Consider the following 13349-nt stretch of genomic DNA (forward strand, 5'->3'; position numbering starts at 1 on the left):
GAAAATGCCATTAGTCTTTGGTGTACTTCATACAGATTATGCATGGAAAAGCCTGTTAATAAGTGAAGCAAGGTAATCAGAAGCAGTCAATTTATTGAGTAGGAATATACATTTGGAAATGTTAGGAATTACGGTTTTCTGGGTTCTCAGCAGAGGCGGACCACCAAAATAACACTTATCTTTCTATGATTTTTCAAATTCACTACAGTCAATCATGCTTCAAAGACATTCAATTATAAATAGACAGTTATAGTATAGGTTTGTACAAGCTTCCATTTCCAAATCGAGAAAGAAAATCCTTTCCTTCACAACTCCTTGAGCATATTGTTTTAGATCCATATAACTAAAATTATTCAACTCACATATATATGTGTAATTTCAGCTCTCCTTTTTTTTGTTGTTGGAAGTGGTTGAGTCTCATTCTAAACCCAAGATATATCAGGCAGGATTAAAGAACAGTTTTGCTCTTTAACCCTTTCCCAATGCTTACTTTAATGCCACTTGCCATACAGCACTGACCTGATTAGAAAAGACCTCCACCTGAACTGAAGACTAAACATCGTGTTTGCAACTCCAAGCCCACAGTACAAATAAATGCAACCTTCCCCCCCCAAATCAAAACTAAGCCAAACATTACAAATAAACATATATAACATTGCCTACTGCTATTTGACGGGTAAGTTGTTACAGTAGAGAAGTCCCTAGCTTGAGAAAAAAGCATACTTTTCATAGCTTTCTGCTCAAATATTTACATCTGTGGCAGCTTTACAAGCACAGATACTGCACCTTAATGTGAGGCATTTTCTGCATATTCTGAGAAAAAAACTTTGCATTCACAACTCAGATTAAGACACTGTTACCTTTTATAGCCTTATTACAATAGCAGCTGAAAATCAAAGCCACACCCAAAGTATTTTTGCTGATGCATCATGAAGTAAATGACTCAGGAATTCTCCATTAGAGACAGGGGCTTTCCACACCCAATGTTCTTTACCATGATAAAACTGACTACCTGTAAACTCCCTGCTCTGGTCTCCAACCATAGCTCATGGAGCAGGTTAACCTTAAAACTAATACTTCATGCCATTGCAGATAAGAGGTTTAAAGATCAATTCTTAAAATACAGATATGTTTTTCCAAAGCTGAGGTTATCAAAATGCCCCAAACACCATGGAAGCTTAAAACACCTCAAAAATAACTACAAGTTACGAATTATCATCTCAAAAACATTAATTCAACATTTCTACCACAGTGACAGCAAAGGCTAAGATATGCTGCACAGGTGGCTAAACTCAGAACAGAATAAACAGGATCGAGAAATCCCCCCACACCCAAAACAAACAAAAAACCCCCAAGGAAAACATCCCACAGATCTGAAGAAGTTGAACTACCACTCACAGACAGCGCAATCTTTGTCTCCTGGAAGAGGGCATTCCATTTCTCTCTGCGGTACTGCTCCCATGCACCTGACAGAATCTCACCCGCCTCCACGTTTCTTTCTGCTTGTCCCTCCAGGATGACCCGCGCCGAGGATGAGAAGCAGCTGTCAGTGTAACTGCGCCTGTGCCCCTGCACAGTAGCATTTTCCTGACGGCATCAGCAGATGCAGTTTGAAACTTCCCAGGACCATGCGATTTCTCCTGACTAATGTGGCTTTCTAACTGGGGGGAGGGAAAAAAAGGATGACAGATTGCTAAAGGCTTTTAAAAAGATACTGCTTGAAAGAATTACTGCGCATCGATCTTCTATGCAGCCACTAATAAGACTTCCCAAGCAACCGTATTTAAAAGCCTTGGTCATATTCTCCTGGCTGGTAACCACCTCCTCCTGTGCTCCGACTGACAAAGAGCCAGGCACTGACAGGGCTAATATTAGACAACGACTTCAAGGCAGCAAAAAATCATTTAAATTTCCTATTCTCCTTTCACTGCCACAGGAGTGTAGACCTTGGTTTCTCCTGCACCACTGTATCATCTGATTCAGAAGCAGGCTCCAAGAAGTACTATGAAGCCATTAACCTAGTACTGTTCTCAGATATTTTGTGATGCAAAACATATCTAGTTTCACACACATCCACGTGTCCTGAAGAGTTGGGAAAGTTTTATAGCCTGTGAATAATTCTGTATCACTGGATCAGTGCAAGGGAAAGCTCTTCCTTTTGCGTTTTCAGCAGGCGGTTGCACACTGCTGCCACCGGGGAAAAGCCTTCGAAAGAAAGATTACACAGAAGGTGAACCCCTGAAACTCACCGACAGCTCTGGATTATTTACCCCTTCAAAAGCAGACCTGAGGATACAGGTGAAAAGCTGAGCAGGATCTTTCTGACAAGGACAGAGATGAAAAATACCTAAAAACCTTTAAGTACAGATGGTGAACATGACTTTCCCTGGAGGAGAGGGTACTGTGACAGCCAGGCTCTGTACCCAAAGCTTTGGGTGGGAAGTCACAGATCATGCAGGTCATCAGAGTAGGCTGACACAGGATAACCAGTTTGGCTTACACCAGTTGTTAACAACTCACAGATTTTGCCCTTCACTTGCATACAAAACTAAATTAACATGTCTGACTGCTAAGCTAGTGGAGTGTTTAGGAAACATTTTGGAAACCTCTTTAAAACACCAGCTCCAAAGAATTAACTTGTTTACCCACAATAAATCATGTTAATTCTGCTTCCTAATGACAACACACTGTGAGCAAACGTCTTTACACAAGTGAAAAGCATCCAAGTGAAAAGCATCCAAGAAACAAAGGAGACGGTCACATTTTAAAGTCCAAAAGAAAAGTACAGTGAGTTACTTTTTTATTCAAGTGTTTCAAGGAAGTTGATTCATGACTTCAAGTTGTGAGAGCAGTGCTGCAGGTGCAGGTATTAACCCTACAGTAACCATGACCCCAGAGTAATTAAAACAGAGGAGGATTAAAAAAATTGGACCAATAGATATCAACATTTACTATGGATCATCACATATTTTTGTCTTCAAATTTTCTACTAAAAATAATAAAGGCAATACAGGTTCACACACCATATGGCCCATATAATATTTTTATTTATCCATTCAGATACATTAGTGTCATCAAAAAAGCCTGATGAGTTCACTTGGCCTCTGCAACAACCAGGCTGTTCTTTACAGTTTCAAGCTTGAGTTTCTTTTCTTTCTGGTATCACCTGCCTCCCAGTCATGCAATGAGAAGCAGCACAGCCTGTCCTCCCCTTCCTCTTAGCAGACTGCTGAGAAGCAAAACATGTGAAACAGTCCATCCGTCACTAGTCCAGGTGCCTCTACAGTACACTGCAATTTGCAGCAGAGATATCTCCCCAGGCTGCATTTATATGGTCAATTTAACCTGCCATTACCACTGGGCACAGAAAGCTGCAGTAATGGTAATTTATACAGCCAAATGGTGAGATAGAACAACAAACTGATACGATTGTAAAAAAAGTAAAATACATCTTTTTATTCCTCCTATCCATTTTGGCTTATATTCTATTCAGTCTCCCGAGTCTGCTTAGAGTACCACCAACAAATCCAGGTGCCAGCATAAGAAAGAGGATGGAAACAAGCCAAAAAAGAGGAGTGAAGCCCAAACACCTCTCCTGGCAACAACCCACACTTCAGGCAGAGGAAGTGTAGTCTCAGAACCAGCTCATCAGAATGACAAGTGAAGTGGGAAGTGGCCCAGGAGGCAGGGCAGCTCAGGATCTTGCTGTGCACTGACTCTAGGTGGTGAACAATTGTGCTGTACATTATTTGTTTTGTATATTCTTTATCATCATTGTTATTATCTTCCTTTTCTGTCCTATTAACCTGTTATCTTAACCCATGAGCGTTTTTTTCCTTCCATTTTGAATTCTCTCCCCCATCCCACTGGGGGTGGGAGAATGAGCAAATAGCTGTGTGGTTGCTTTAGCTGCCTGCTGGGTTAAACCATGACAACAGCTTTAATATCTATCCAAATGTAAAAAACAAACCTTCACCAGCTCATTAAAATATAGGACAAATTACTTAGCTGGAAGCAGAAATCAGGAGCCAAAAATGCACTGAAAGAACAGCGTTTGGATCACCTTCGTCCCAGTGCTCTGAAAGAATGGGCACAAGAGATCAAAGATCCAGCATAAAAGATGTTTAATAAATCTATAAATTCACAGAAGTGGAAAAAAGCAAAACATAGTGCCTATATTTACAAAGAGAAAAAAAAAAGCAATCAGGAATATGTCAGATCTAGGAATATGATCAAAAGCCAGCATGCTGCTGAGAATAATTATTCTTGCCTGCAAAATTCAAAGACGAAGAAGAAAACAGATGATCATCAAAGAACACACAGCCTGCTTTCACCAGCAGTAGATTATGCCAAACTCACTCAACACCTTTCTTTGACAAGACAGCTAGTTTTTCTAGATAAAGGAAATGCAGGAAGTTTATATGGACCTTTTATACTATACCATATGGGCTATGGACTTTAGGTATTGCGCTGTATCAGTTAGGATGAGATAGATGGGAAAGGAACCAAACATGTAGATGGCAGAAGTAACAGTGGTTTATGCTGAATGAAAAGCTATCAGATCAGAAGGTGGCTGCTAATGGAGTTCCAGAATGAACCTTTTGTCAAAGCTTTTGACTTTTCCTTAGTTAATCTTAGAGCAAAATACCATGCTAGTGAAGTTTCCCAGTAACATCATATACACAGGAAAGGATTGAAATACCATACAAAAACAACTGGATGACCTTGAGTAGGTACTGATAACGGCATGCAATTTAACGATGGACAACAGCAAGACCTTAAACAGAGGGACTAATAAAAACCCCCTCCACAATAACGTGGAACATGGTGATGAAAATAAGGACAGACATGAGTGGCTACCCTATCACATTACAAGCGAGTCAAACAGTATGAAGACTTCAGATGATGTTTGTAGTCCTAGGGTGCAAGAAACAAGGTATTCCTGGAAGAAGAAAGTGCAGAAAGTACAAGATCCCAGCAAGAAAGATGAACTCAAACTGAAGTACATACAAAAACCTCCAAGAAACAAACCAACCTACCCAACCCAAAAATTAACAGGAACACCTGTTTTGTGTAAGGATGCTAAAATATATTGGATTACTCAGTTTAGCAAACTCTTTTGCCAGGATAATATTGCTTTCTATGAATATGTCTAAATTCTAGAGAAATATAATTATATATGCTAATGTACTATACAGGAGCACAAGTAGGCATGAAGTGGCCATGAATAAATCTCAGAAATTAGATGGCACTTATTAACTATCAAAGCAATGAAGTTCTGACACAGTCCTCCCACTGGAATAACGATGCAGAAATTTAGCCACTTTGAACAAAGAGCTTCTTTGATTTATACATGAAAGAAAAAAGAAAACCAAAATGAGATGTCAATGTCCAAACAGCAACAACACTTAACACAATTCCAGCCTCATAGCAAAATGCTGTAACACTGCAACTTTTCAGAGGACTCTGGGGTACACTGTAATTGCAGCGTTCTGCCTTGTAGCTCATTTTGTAAAAAACTCATGTCAAGTAATTTAACATCAAGCTTCCTATCTCATGATCTCCCTTAATAAATTAAGACAAACATTGATAAAGAATGTAATTCATTGTTCTGCCACTTTTCTAGTATCATCTGCTCTCTACACAGTGACAATTTTTCGTTTGACACAGTGCTGGCAGAGGAACCTAGGCCAAAAGGGCACTTCCACACTTCCTCAGTTCTGTGCCTTCCCCCCCCCCCCCCAATATCTGCAACATTTTAATTACAAGAGTAACTGTATGTAGTGGTTCAGCCCCAAGCAATGGCTGAGCACCACAAGCCACTCCCAGAGGAAAAAGACAGAGCCTCCATGAGTTGGGATAAGGATAGTTTACTGACAAAAATCACTGTGAAAGGGGAACAGTAACAGCCAGTCACAAAGGACGCTCACACCCAGTGATAACACAGAGTATCACACAACAGGAAGACCAACCCAACACTCCAGTCACACTCAGACTGCTATTGAGGCACCCAGGAGAACCCCTCCCTGACTAGCCCCTTTATGAGGCAGTGATGTCAGTTGGTGTGTATAACAGCCTGGGCTAACTCAGCTCACTTGGGCTGGCTGCTTGGGGAGGTTGACTCTGGTCTGGGCAGAACCAGGACACTGCAATGCAAGAACTGAAGTGCTCAGGACTATGCAGTTGGTGAATGAAAACCGCTGGCTGCTGTGGGAATCCATTTACAAACTGGACAGAGTATGGCAGCACTTAGTGAGTAGAGTAAACTGCCCATCATTCATTATTGTTCAGTCACAACTATCTGCAGTGGGTCCTGAACTGAATGGAAAACCCTGCTTTCCCAGGACAGTGATGCCATGCTGGCGCTCCCCTTCCTTCTGAGATTCACTAATGTAAAAGATATGTTGATAGCAAGAAAAATGATTGGTCCTTGGAAGCTCATAAACATCTATCAGCGGGGCCATTATCAGCTGTCACTGAAGCATTCAGGGCCTGTTGGACAGAGCTACAGCCTGAAAAATGTGTAGAAAATAACTGGGCATATAACTGTGATGTGGGACAGGTTACGGAAGCATACCCCATGTGCTTCCTTTCCCTCTCCTACCCGTTCTGTTGGGTATGAACATTATGAAGGGCTATTTGTTTCCTGATCATGCATCTGTTAGCGCACCGCTCCTACTTATCATATTGACCGATATTTTGTTCTCAAGAGCTCCAAAAACAGAGAAAAGAGCTGCTCACAGTAACCTCCATCTAAATGCTGGAGGCCGCCTTGCAACAGTGACTAACACCACAGGAAACCATCTATCTAGGTGCAGAAAAAATGCAGTTGCTTACCAGAAACCATAAATAATTAAGAGAGAGGACTTGGGGCCCAAGAAAAAAAAAACAGTAATTAAAAAATAAATACATTGTAGCATGTTGTACCCAAATACATTTGGCTCCTTGCCAATTCCCTTCTCTTTTCGTCCATCTGTGTGAAGTATGCTCATAATTCTGTGGAGCCCTCCTTTTTACAATAGTATGAACTCTGCTGAGCACTTCTTGAGATAATTTTTGTGGGTATTCCAAGGTATTTGTTGTTATTATCAGTGGGTATCTCACCCAGATCTGCACCCCAAACAAAAAACCCCCAACCCTGTACTTTTCCTATTAATGCTTATCTGATCTTTCAGTTGTACTCCAATATATGGAAGTTATGTTACCATGTCACCCAGTAGAAGTGTGTATATAAATACACACTTGATACTGTAATGTATCAAAGAGTCTTGTGACAGAAATCCATTCCCAAAATGCAAAGAAATAGTGAAGCACATATGCACATACCGGGAGATCTTTTACGCCCTACACAGCACAACTTTCTCCATAAAACCAGTAACTGCTGCATGAATTGAAGAGCTATGGAACTCTAAAACGAGCATCATTCTTACTGAAGAAGGACATGCAGAGGCCAGGCATTATACCTGTGAAATACATTTGCACCGTGGATTTATGTCATGAAAGGAAGTGATTTAACATAGTAGCGATATATAGAACATATTTTATTCTTAGGATTCAAAGTCGATTTGAGATAAACACAAAACCTTGTGGTACAGACCAAAGCCATGAAGAGGTAGCACTGAGAAAATGTAAGCACTCCTTACATAAGGCACTTTTTGCATCTTGGTAAAACCAGAAGCCTTATTACTATTATGATAATTAATAATTTTAAAGACACTATTTCTCTATAACCGCTTTCCCTGTATGCCTGCACGACAGCGTATACCCTCCATGAAGACAGAATTACATTCTTGCTCTGAAAACCAATCTGATTTTCACACTGAACTGCAACAGCAGATATATTCCAGCACCGTTTTAAATGAGGCCGACATGATATTGTGGCCCCGTTTTTATGGAAACCTTGCAAATAACACAACCACTGGAAAGATAAGGTAGCTTTAGCACTCGCCCCGCAGACGCGTGTGTGCTGAAACGAGAATGTCCCTTTTGAGGTAACTACACGGACCCAGAAGCAGGATTTATGAACTAGCAGAGCGATGCGAAGCCTCTTACGGGCGCCGCGCCTTCTGCACCAGCAGGCGGGAGGGAGCACGTCCCGCCGGCGCACCCCGGCCGGCCGTTTACCCCTCCTCAGCCCCTAACGGTTCTCACAGGCCGGGGCAGGCGGCTCTGAGGGAATACCCGCCGAAACGGGCCTCCCGCTCCGCCGCGCTTCCTTCGCGCCGAGATCGCAACGCCGCCGGCAGGCCGAAACGCGGGGACAGGCAGCCGCCGAGCCGCGGCGGGCAGCCGCACAAAGGATCGCCCCTTCCCCCGGCTGAGCCTTCCCCGGCCCGGCTGCTTCTCCCGCCAGCCGTCCCGCTCTCGGCCTGCGCAAAGGGGCGCGGCGCGGCTCTGGTCCCCAGGTTGCTCTGCAGCACGGGACATCCCACGCCGTCCCGCCGGTCCCGGCGAGCACCGCCCCGATCTGCCGGTTCCGCCGGCTCCCGCCCTCCTCCGCGCTCCCCCGCCCGCCTCAGGCTGCCCGTGGCAGGCGCTGTCCCCGGCCGGGCCCCGCGCCCGCCTCACGCCCAACGGTCACCTCGGGCGGCCCGGCGCACGCCGCCCCCGGGGGCCGCGGCGCAACGCCCCGGCGAGGGGCGGAGAGACACGGGCCCAACCCGCCCCGGGTCGCCCCCGCGCCCACCTCAAACACCACTTCTTCGTCAAACTCCGGTGTCATCCTTCTCCGCCATGCCACCCCCTGCGGGCACTCTGGGAAACGGAGTCCGCCGCGCCGCCGGCGGCCCCTCCTCTCCCCGCCCGACCCGGCCCTACCTCGCCTCCCACCGGAGGGGACTACAACCCCCAGAATGCACATCGAGAGCTCGCTTCCGGGCCTCCTGTGGGAGGTGCTGATTGGTGGGCGGAGGAGGAGGAGGTGGCGGCAGAGCCAGGGCGGGGCGCAGCGCGGGCCCGGTAGGGGGCGCCGCTGGGCGGTGGCGGCTGGTGGGGGGGGGAGCGGTGCAGGCGCTCACTCTGCCGCCAGCCGCGGGGAGTTATGCGGCGGCGGGCGGGGGGTGCTGCTGCTGCGGCTGGGTGGCGGCGCGGGGGAACAATGGGCTCCTTCTCCTCGGCCCTCAGAGGGGCCGGGGCGTAAGGGACGAGGGGGAGGACGGCGCGGCGCGTGGGAAGCACCATGAGCTCCGCCGGTGAGTGCCCGGGGAAAAGTTTGGGGAGCGGCTGTTCCCTTCCTCCCTCCCTCCCACCCGGCCGGCGGCAGGCAGGCAGTCTCCATACCCCTGCGGCCGGAGAGCCTCACCTCACCCCGCAGCGGCAGGCGTGGCACGGCGCCCCTCCGTAGGGGGAGGGGGAGGGTGGGACGCCACGACCCCCCCCCCCGGTGCCGTCGCGGGACGGGAGCCGGAGCCGCCGTCGCGCTTCTCGTCCCGGCGGCGCCGGGCGTGTGCGCTCCGCTCGGCTCTCCCCCCACCGCTGCGGTGGGAGCGGGCGATGTGTTTCCCCCCCTTCATCCCTGGGGGAAGCGCGGGAAGGCGGGCTGGAGGGCAGCAAGCGGAGAGGGCAGCGCAGCCTCGCACCCCGCTCCTGCCCCGGTGGGGACAGCCCTTCCCCCGGCTCTGCTACGGGCGGCTCCGCTCCCCCGGCACCGGCTCTGTGCGGGCGCCTCCCTGTCCCGGCAGCCGGGTCCCTGCCCGGCTCCCCGCTCGCCTCCCGGCGTGCGGCTCTGGCCGCTTTCCCGTGTCCGGCGGGAAGGCTTCGCGCCCCGGGTCACTCCGCGTGGGGCTGAGCTGGCGGCGGGTGGAACCTGCCGGGAGCATCCGCCGGGAGCCGGGTTTTCCAGCAGGAAAGCCGGCTCCGGCGTGTGGGTTATCGCTCCCTCAGGCTTCGCAGAGCTGAGAAAGTTTGTCAGCGGCGAGGGTCCGGCTTTGCTTCAAAGGGTGGATCTGCCTTCACCGAGCTGGCACAGGCTGGGGCGGAGAGACAGGGAAGCGTTCGCTTTTGGCCTTTTCAGCTTGCTGAACTGTCCCACTTCAGCGCTCTCCTTACCTTTCCTCTCCCTTTTCCGCTGACAATTACGCGGCTGGAAGAGCTGCGAGGCGAGTTTTTGGGTGAAAACAAGAGCTCCCCGAGTGTAAGGGAGTCGCTTGTGGGTTCTGTTGGCTCGGCTGCAGGGTGCTGTGCCGCTCGTAGTGCTTCGCTTCACCCGCGCCTTACGCGAGTGGATTCCTCTCCTGGTCTGCCTGAAGATGAGAATCGGAGTTGTTTCTGCGCTTGAAAGACCTCATGTGTAGGTTTATGATGTGTTGCGTGGAAAAACAACTAATTACGGTTGTAAACGTGAAGCAGCGAAGTGCTTCCTGTACGGGCTGGAACAGGAGGTGTTCCAGAGACAAGGCAATAGGGAGGCTTCAAGCAAAACCAACCCAGTTCACAGTGTTCTCCCCTCAACTGTGTCAAGCTGCTATCAAATCCAGAGTTAATTAAATTATCTGGGCTCTCTTAACCATAATTTACTGGAGACAAACAAACTATTAATGCTTCTTTCGGCTCCATGTACTATATATTCCCATTTTTAATGCACGTGGCAGAACTGATTTGATTTAGATCTCGAAAGCCAGGCAGTAAAGTAGGCTGTTATCTAGCTGAGTTGTATATCCGTGTTGTGTAGTAGTGCCGCTGGCAGGGCAATTCACCCCGTGCCTTTTGAAGAGTTAAAACAGTGTTGCAGATGTAAGTGTTGTAGGGGGTGCTCAAGAGCTTAGAGCTGGGCTGTCAAAATAGCGCTGATAGGGATCTACAGAAAGTTGGATAGGTTTTCAGCACTAGGACTTGTAGAGCTGGGGTTGCGGGTGACTGTTTCAGTTCATGTTGTGATGGTGTTTGTGGGGAAGGTGAGAAGGAGGGGGGGTGAGCAAAGTCACGTGGAAAGCAAAAGAGAAAGGGATGCTAAGGAATCTCAGTTAGAAGAAAGTGGGATGGTTTGATGGATAACACGAATTTTAGCCAGGCATTTGAAGGAGAAGGCTCAGAGAGAGTCTTGCTGGGCAGGAAGAGGGAGGCTGAGGGGTATGTGAAGGCTGTTGAAGAGGGCACGAAGAGTATTTTATGTGTGATGGAATAGGTGAGGATAAAAAAAAGGGGGGGAGGGAATAGGTCAGAGATTCTCAATTGTGCTGGCAGTGATGAAACAGCTTTGGACATCTTCAGGGTATAAAGGGACTGATGACTGTCAGTTCCAAAGGTTAAATGTCTGTGTCTCTGTATTGCTGCAGAATTTAGTTCCTGAAATATCCAGGCTAGCTTTATAAAGCTATTGCTCAGGTAAAAAACTTAGCAACTCCTGTATTTCAATTCCAGTCCTGTGATCTTATCGGATCAATTCCCTACATTGAAATTATTTAGATTGTGAATTCAGTTATTACTCTGGCCCGTGCTATGTATGCCAGCTTTCTGACAACTGATTGATAATACAGGGTTTCAGTAAAAGTGTTATCAACGTGTGAAGGCTTCATATGGAACTTCAAAGGCCTAGAAATCCTTCTGCTCTTCCTTTGGTTTAACCCGAAGGGCTTGAGTGTCTCTCTTGTGTCATGTCCTAACGTACCTTTAGAACAAAGCAGCCTGCTGCAACATCATCAGTATTGATTTACTAACTTTAAGTAGAATTTTTAGATGTGACTGGCTTTGGCTTGGTGTACAGGACCCTCTGTAAGAGATAATGTGCTACTCGAGGAGAGGAATACTGAATACAGCTTCTGTCCGTGGGCAGAAGTTGTGAAAGGTCTGACATTGATAACCCAGCCTTAAGTCCACTCCAGCTTGCCTTCTGCCTTTCCAAATAATGCAGTTCACATACAGTTTCTTGCTATATAATCTATTCTAGCTCCTCTACAACATTTTCGCTTACATCTCAGTCCAGAGTTAGGCATAGATCAGTGATAGGTGAAGGTGTTCTGCCATAGCTGTTGCTTGCATATAAAAATATATATGTAAATCTGGATTTGGTAGAACTATGGAATTACAGCACTTATTTAAAATATCTCTAGATAATTTAAAAATTATCTTACTGTAGTGATCAACCTGTGTGTTGGTTTCAGCCTTCGTTTATAGCTGTTCTCCTCTCATTGTTTTCTCATGTGCTGCATATTCTTTATATACAGTGCTGATGAATTCACATTTACTGATTTTTCTGCCTGGAACTATTGTGCTGCCTTCAAGTATGTCCTTTGCCTTTAAAAGGGAAAAACAAAAGCTCAAGAGTTATGAGTTTGACATTTATTATTTCTTGCTGAAGAAACAGTCCTTATATGTGAATCTATACGGCTTATTGAATGTGGGCAGAATGTATAGCTCAGATTTTAAATCTGATTTGACAACAGCAATGAGAAACACGTAGTGTATTTTAATGGCAAGAATGTAATTCAAAGGGGGAAAAACATAGCAGAAACACATAAACAAAATCAACATGACTTTTCCAATCAAACTTCATTGCCTTCAAGGATTGAAAAAATGAGGCCTACAGGGTTTAATGTCCCTTTAACCCTCTAATATGTCAAGTCTCATTAGAGTTACTCAGCTCTATCTCTGCATGCAATCTTAAAAGGTTGTTTATTCATCTCTTGTCCTAACTCTAAAGTTATCCTCGATTTTCCTGTTTCACTCAAACAAGTCATTGAAGAACCTGAGATTTTGAAATTAATGTTTTCCTTTTGCAGTTTGTTTCGGATGTTTTCTAAAACTGTAGTGGCTTGGAAGCCATCGTTTTCCCTTGTATTTTAAAAGTGGTGCATGTTATCTTCCGGGATGTCGTGACTCATTCCTCTTTTTGTTCTCAATATTGAGCATTGTGGCACCTGAGCAAATCAGAGCCTCTGCATAATGAGAAAATAAATACACTTTCACATGAAATAAAGATTAATGATCTCAGAATACTTTGCAGAGGTATTTCCTGAATGAAACTTTCTTTCTCTAACCAAATGTGAAGAAATTTAACTGAAAAGCCTTGTTGTGAGTCATTAAAACTTAAAGTTTCTGGAGAATGGGAGTTATAAAATACAGTGCATAGAGAGACAGGTAACACTTAGGATGGGAACTGTTGGACTTGATGATCTTAAAGGTCTTTTCTAACCTTGTGATTCTGCGAAAGTATTAGCTGCTGTTGCAATAATACCGATTAAGTTTGGGATATATTAAGATTTTGTTTTTTCTCTCCCTATGTGCTCTTTAAAAGCAGGCTTTCTTGGTTTGTGTCTGGTAGTGGTTTATGCCAAAGGTAGTCCCAGGACCAATAAATGGGCTGTCGAAGTGAGGTCTTCCTTCACATAAAAAACTGCGCATAGATCCTTTGG

At 45.9% G+C, this 13349-nt stretch overlaps 2 protein-coding genes across 3 annotated transcripts in view; one reads left to right on the top strand and one right to left on the bottom strand.

Annotated features, from left to right (window-relative positions):
- The window catches only part of VEZT (vezatin, adherens junctions transmembrane protein), a gene marked incomplete at its 5' end in the record, with an annotated part of 58699 nt that extends 49977 nt beyond the window's left edge, over nucleotides 1–8722 (bottom strand). For both annotated transcript variants that reach the window (XM_084271789.1, XM_084271788.1), the window contains one exon: nucleotides 8687–8722. In XM_084271789.1, coding sequence (XP_084127915.1) covers nucleotides 8687–8722 — 36 coding nt within the window. The remainder of the gene's footprint in view (nucleotides 1–8686) is intronic.
- Nucleotides 8723–10984: 2262 nt separating this feature from the next.
- The window catches only part of FGD6 (FYVE, RhoGEF and PH domain containing 6), a gene marked incomplete at its 5' end in the record, with an annotated part of 69179 nt that continues 66814 nt past the window's right edge, over nucleotides 10985–13349 (top strand). The window contains one exon of the mRNA XM_084262518.1: nucleotides 10985–11099. Within this exon, the coding sequence (XP_084118644.1) occupies nucleotides 10985–11099 (115 nt within the window). The remainder of the gene's footprint in view (nucleotides 11100–13349) is intronic.

This window comes from Gallinula chloropus, assembly GCF_964237585.1.
Source record: "Gallinula chloropus genome assembly, chromosome: 1".
Lineage (NCBI taxonomy): Eukaryota > Metazoa > Chordata > Aves > Gruiformes > Rallidae > Gallinula > Gallinula chloropus.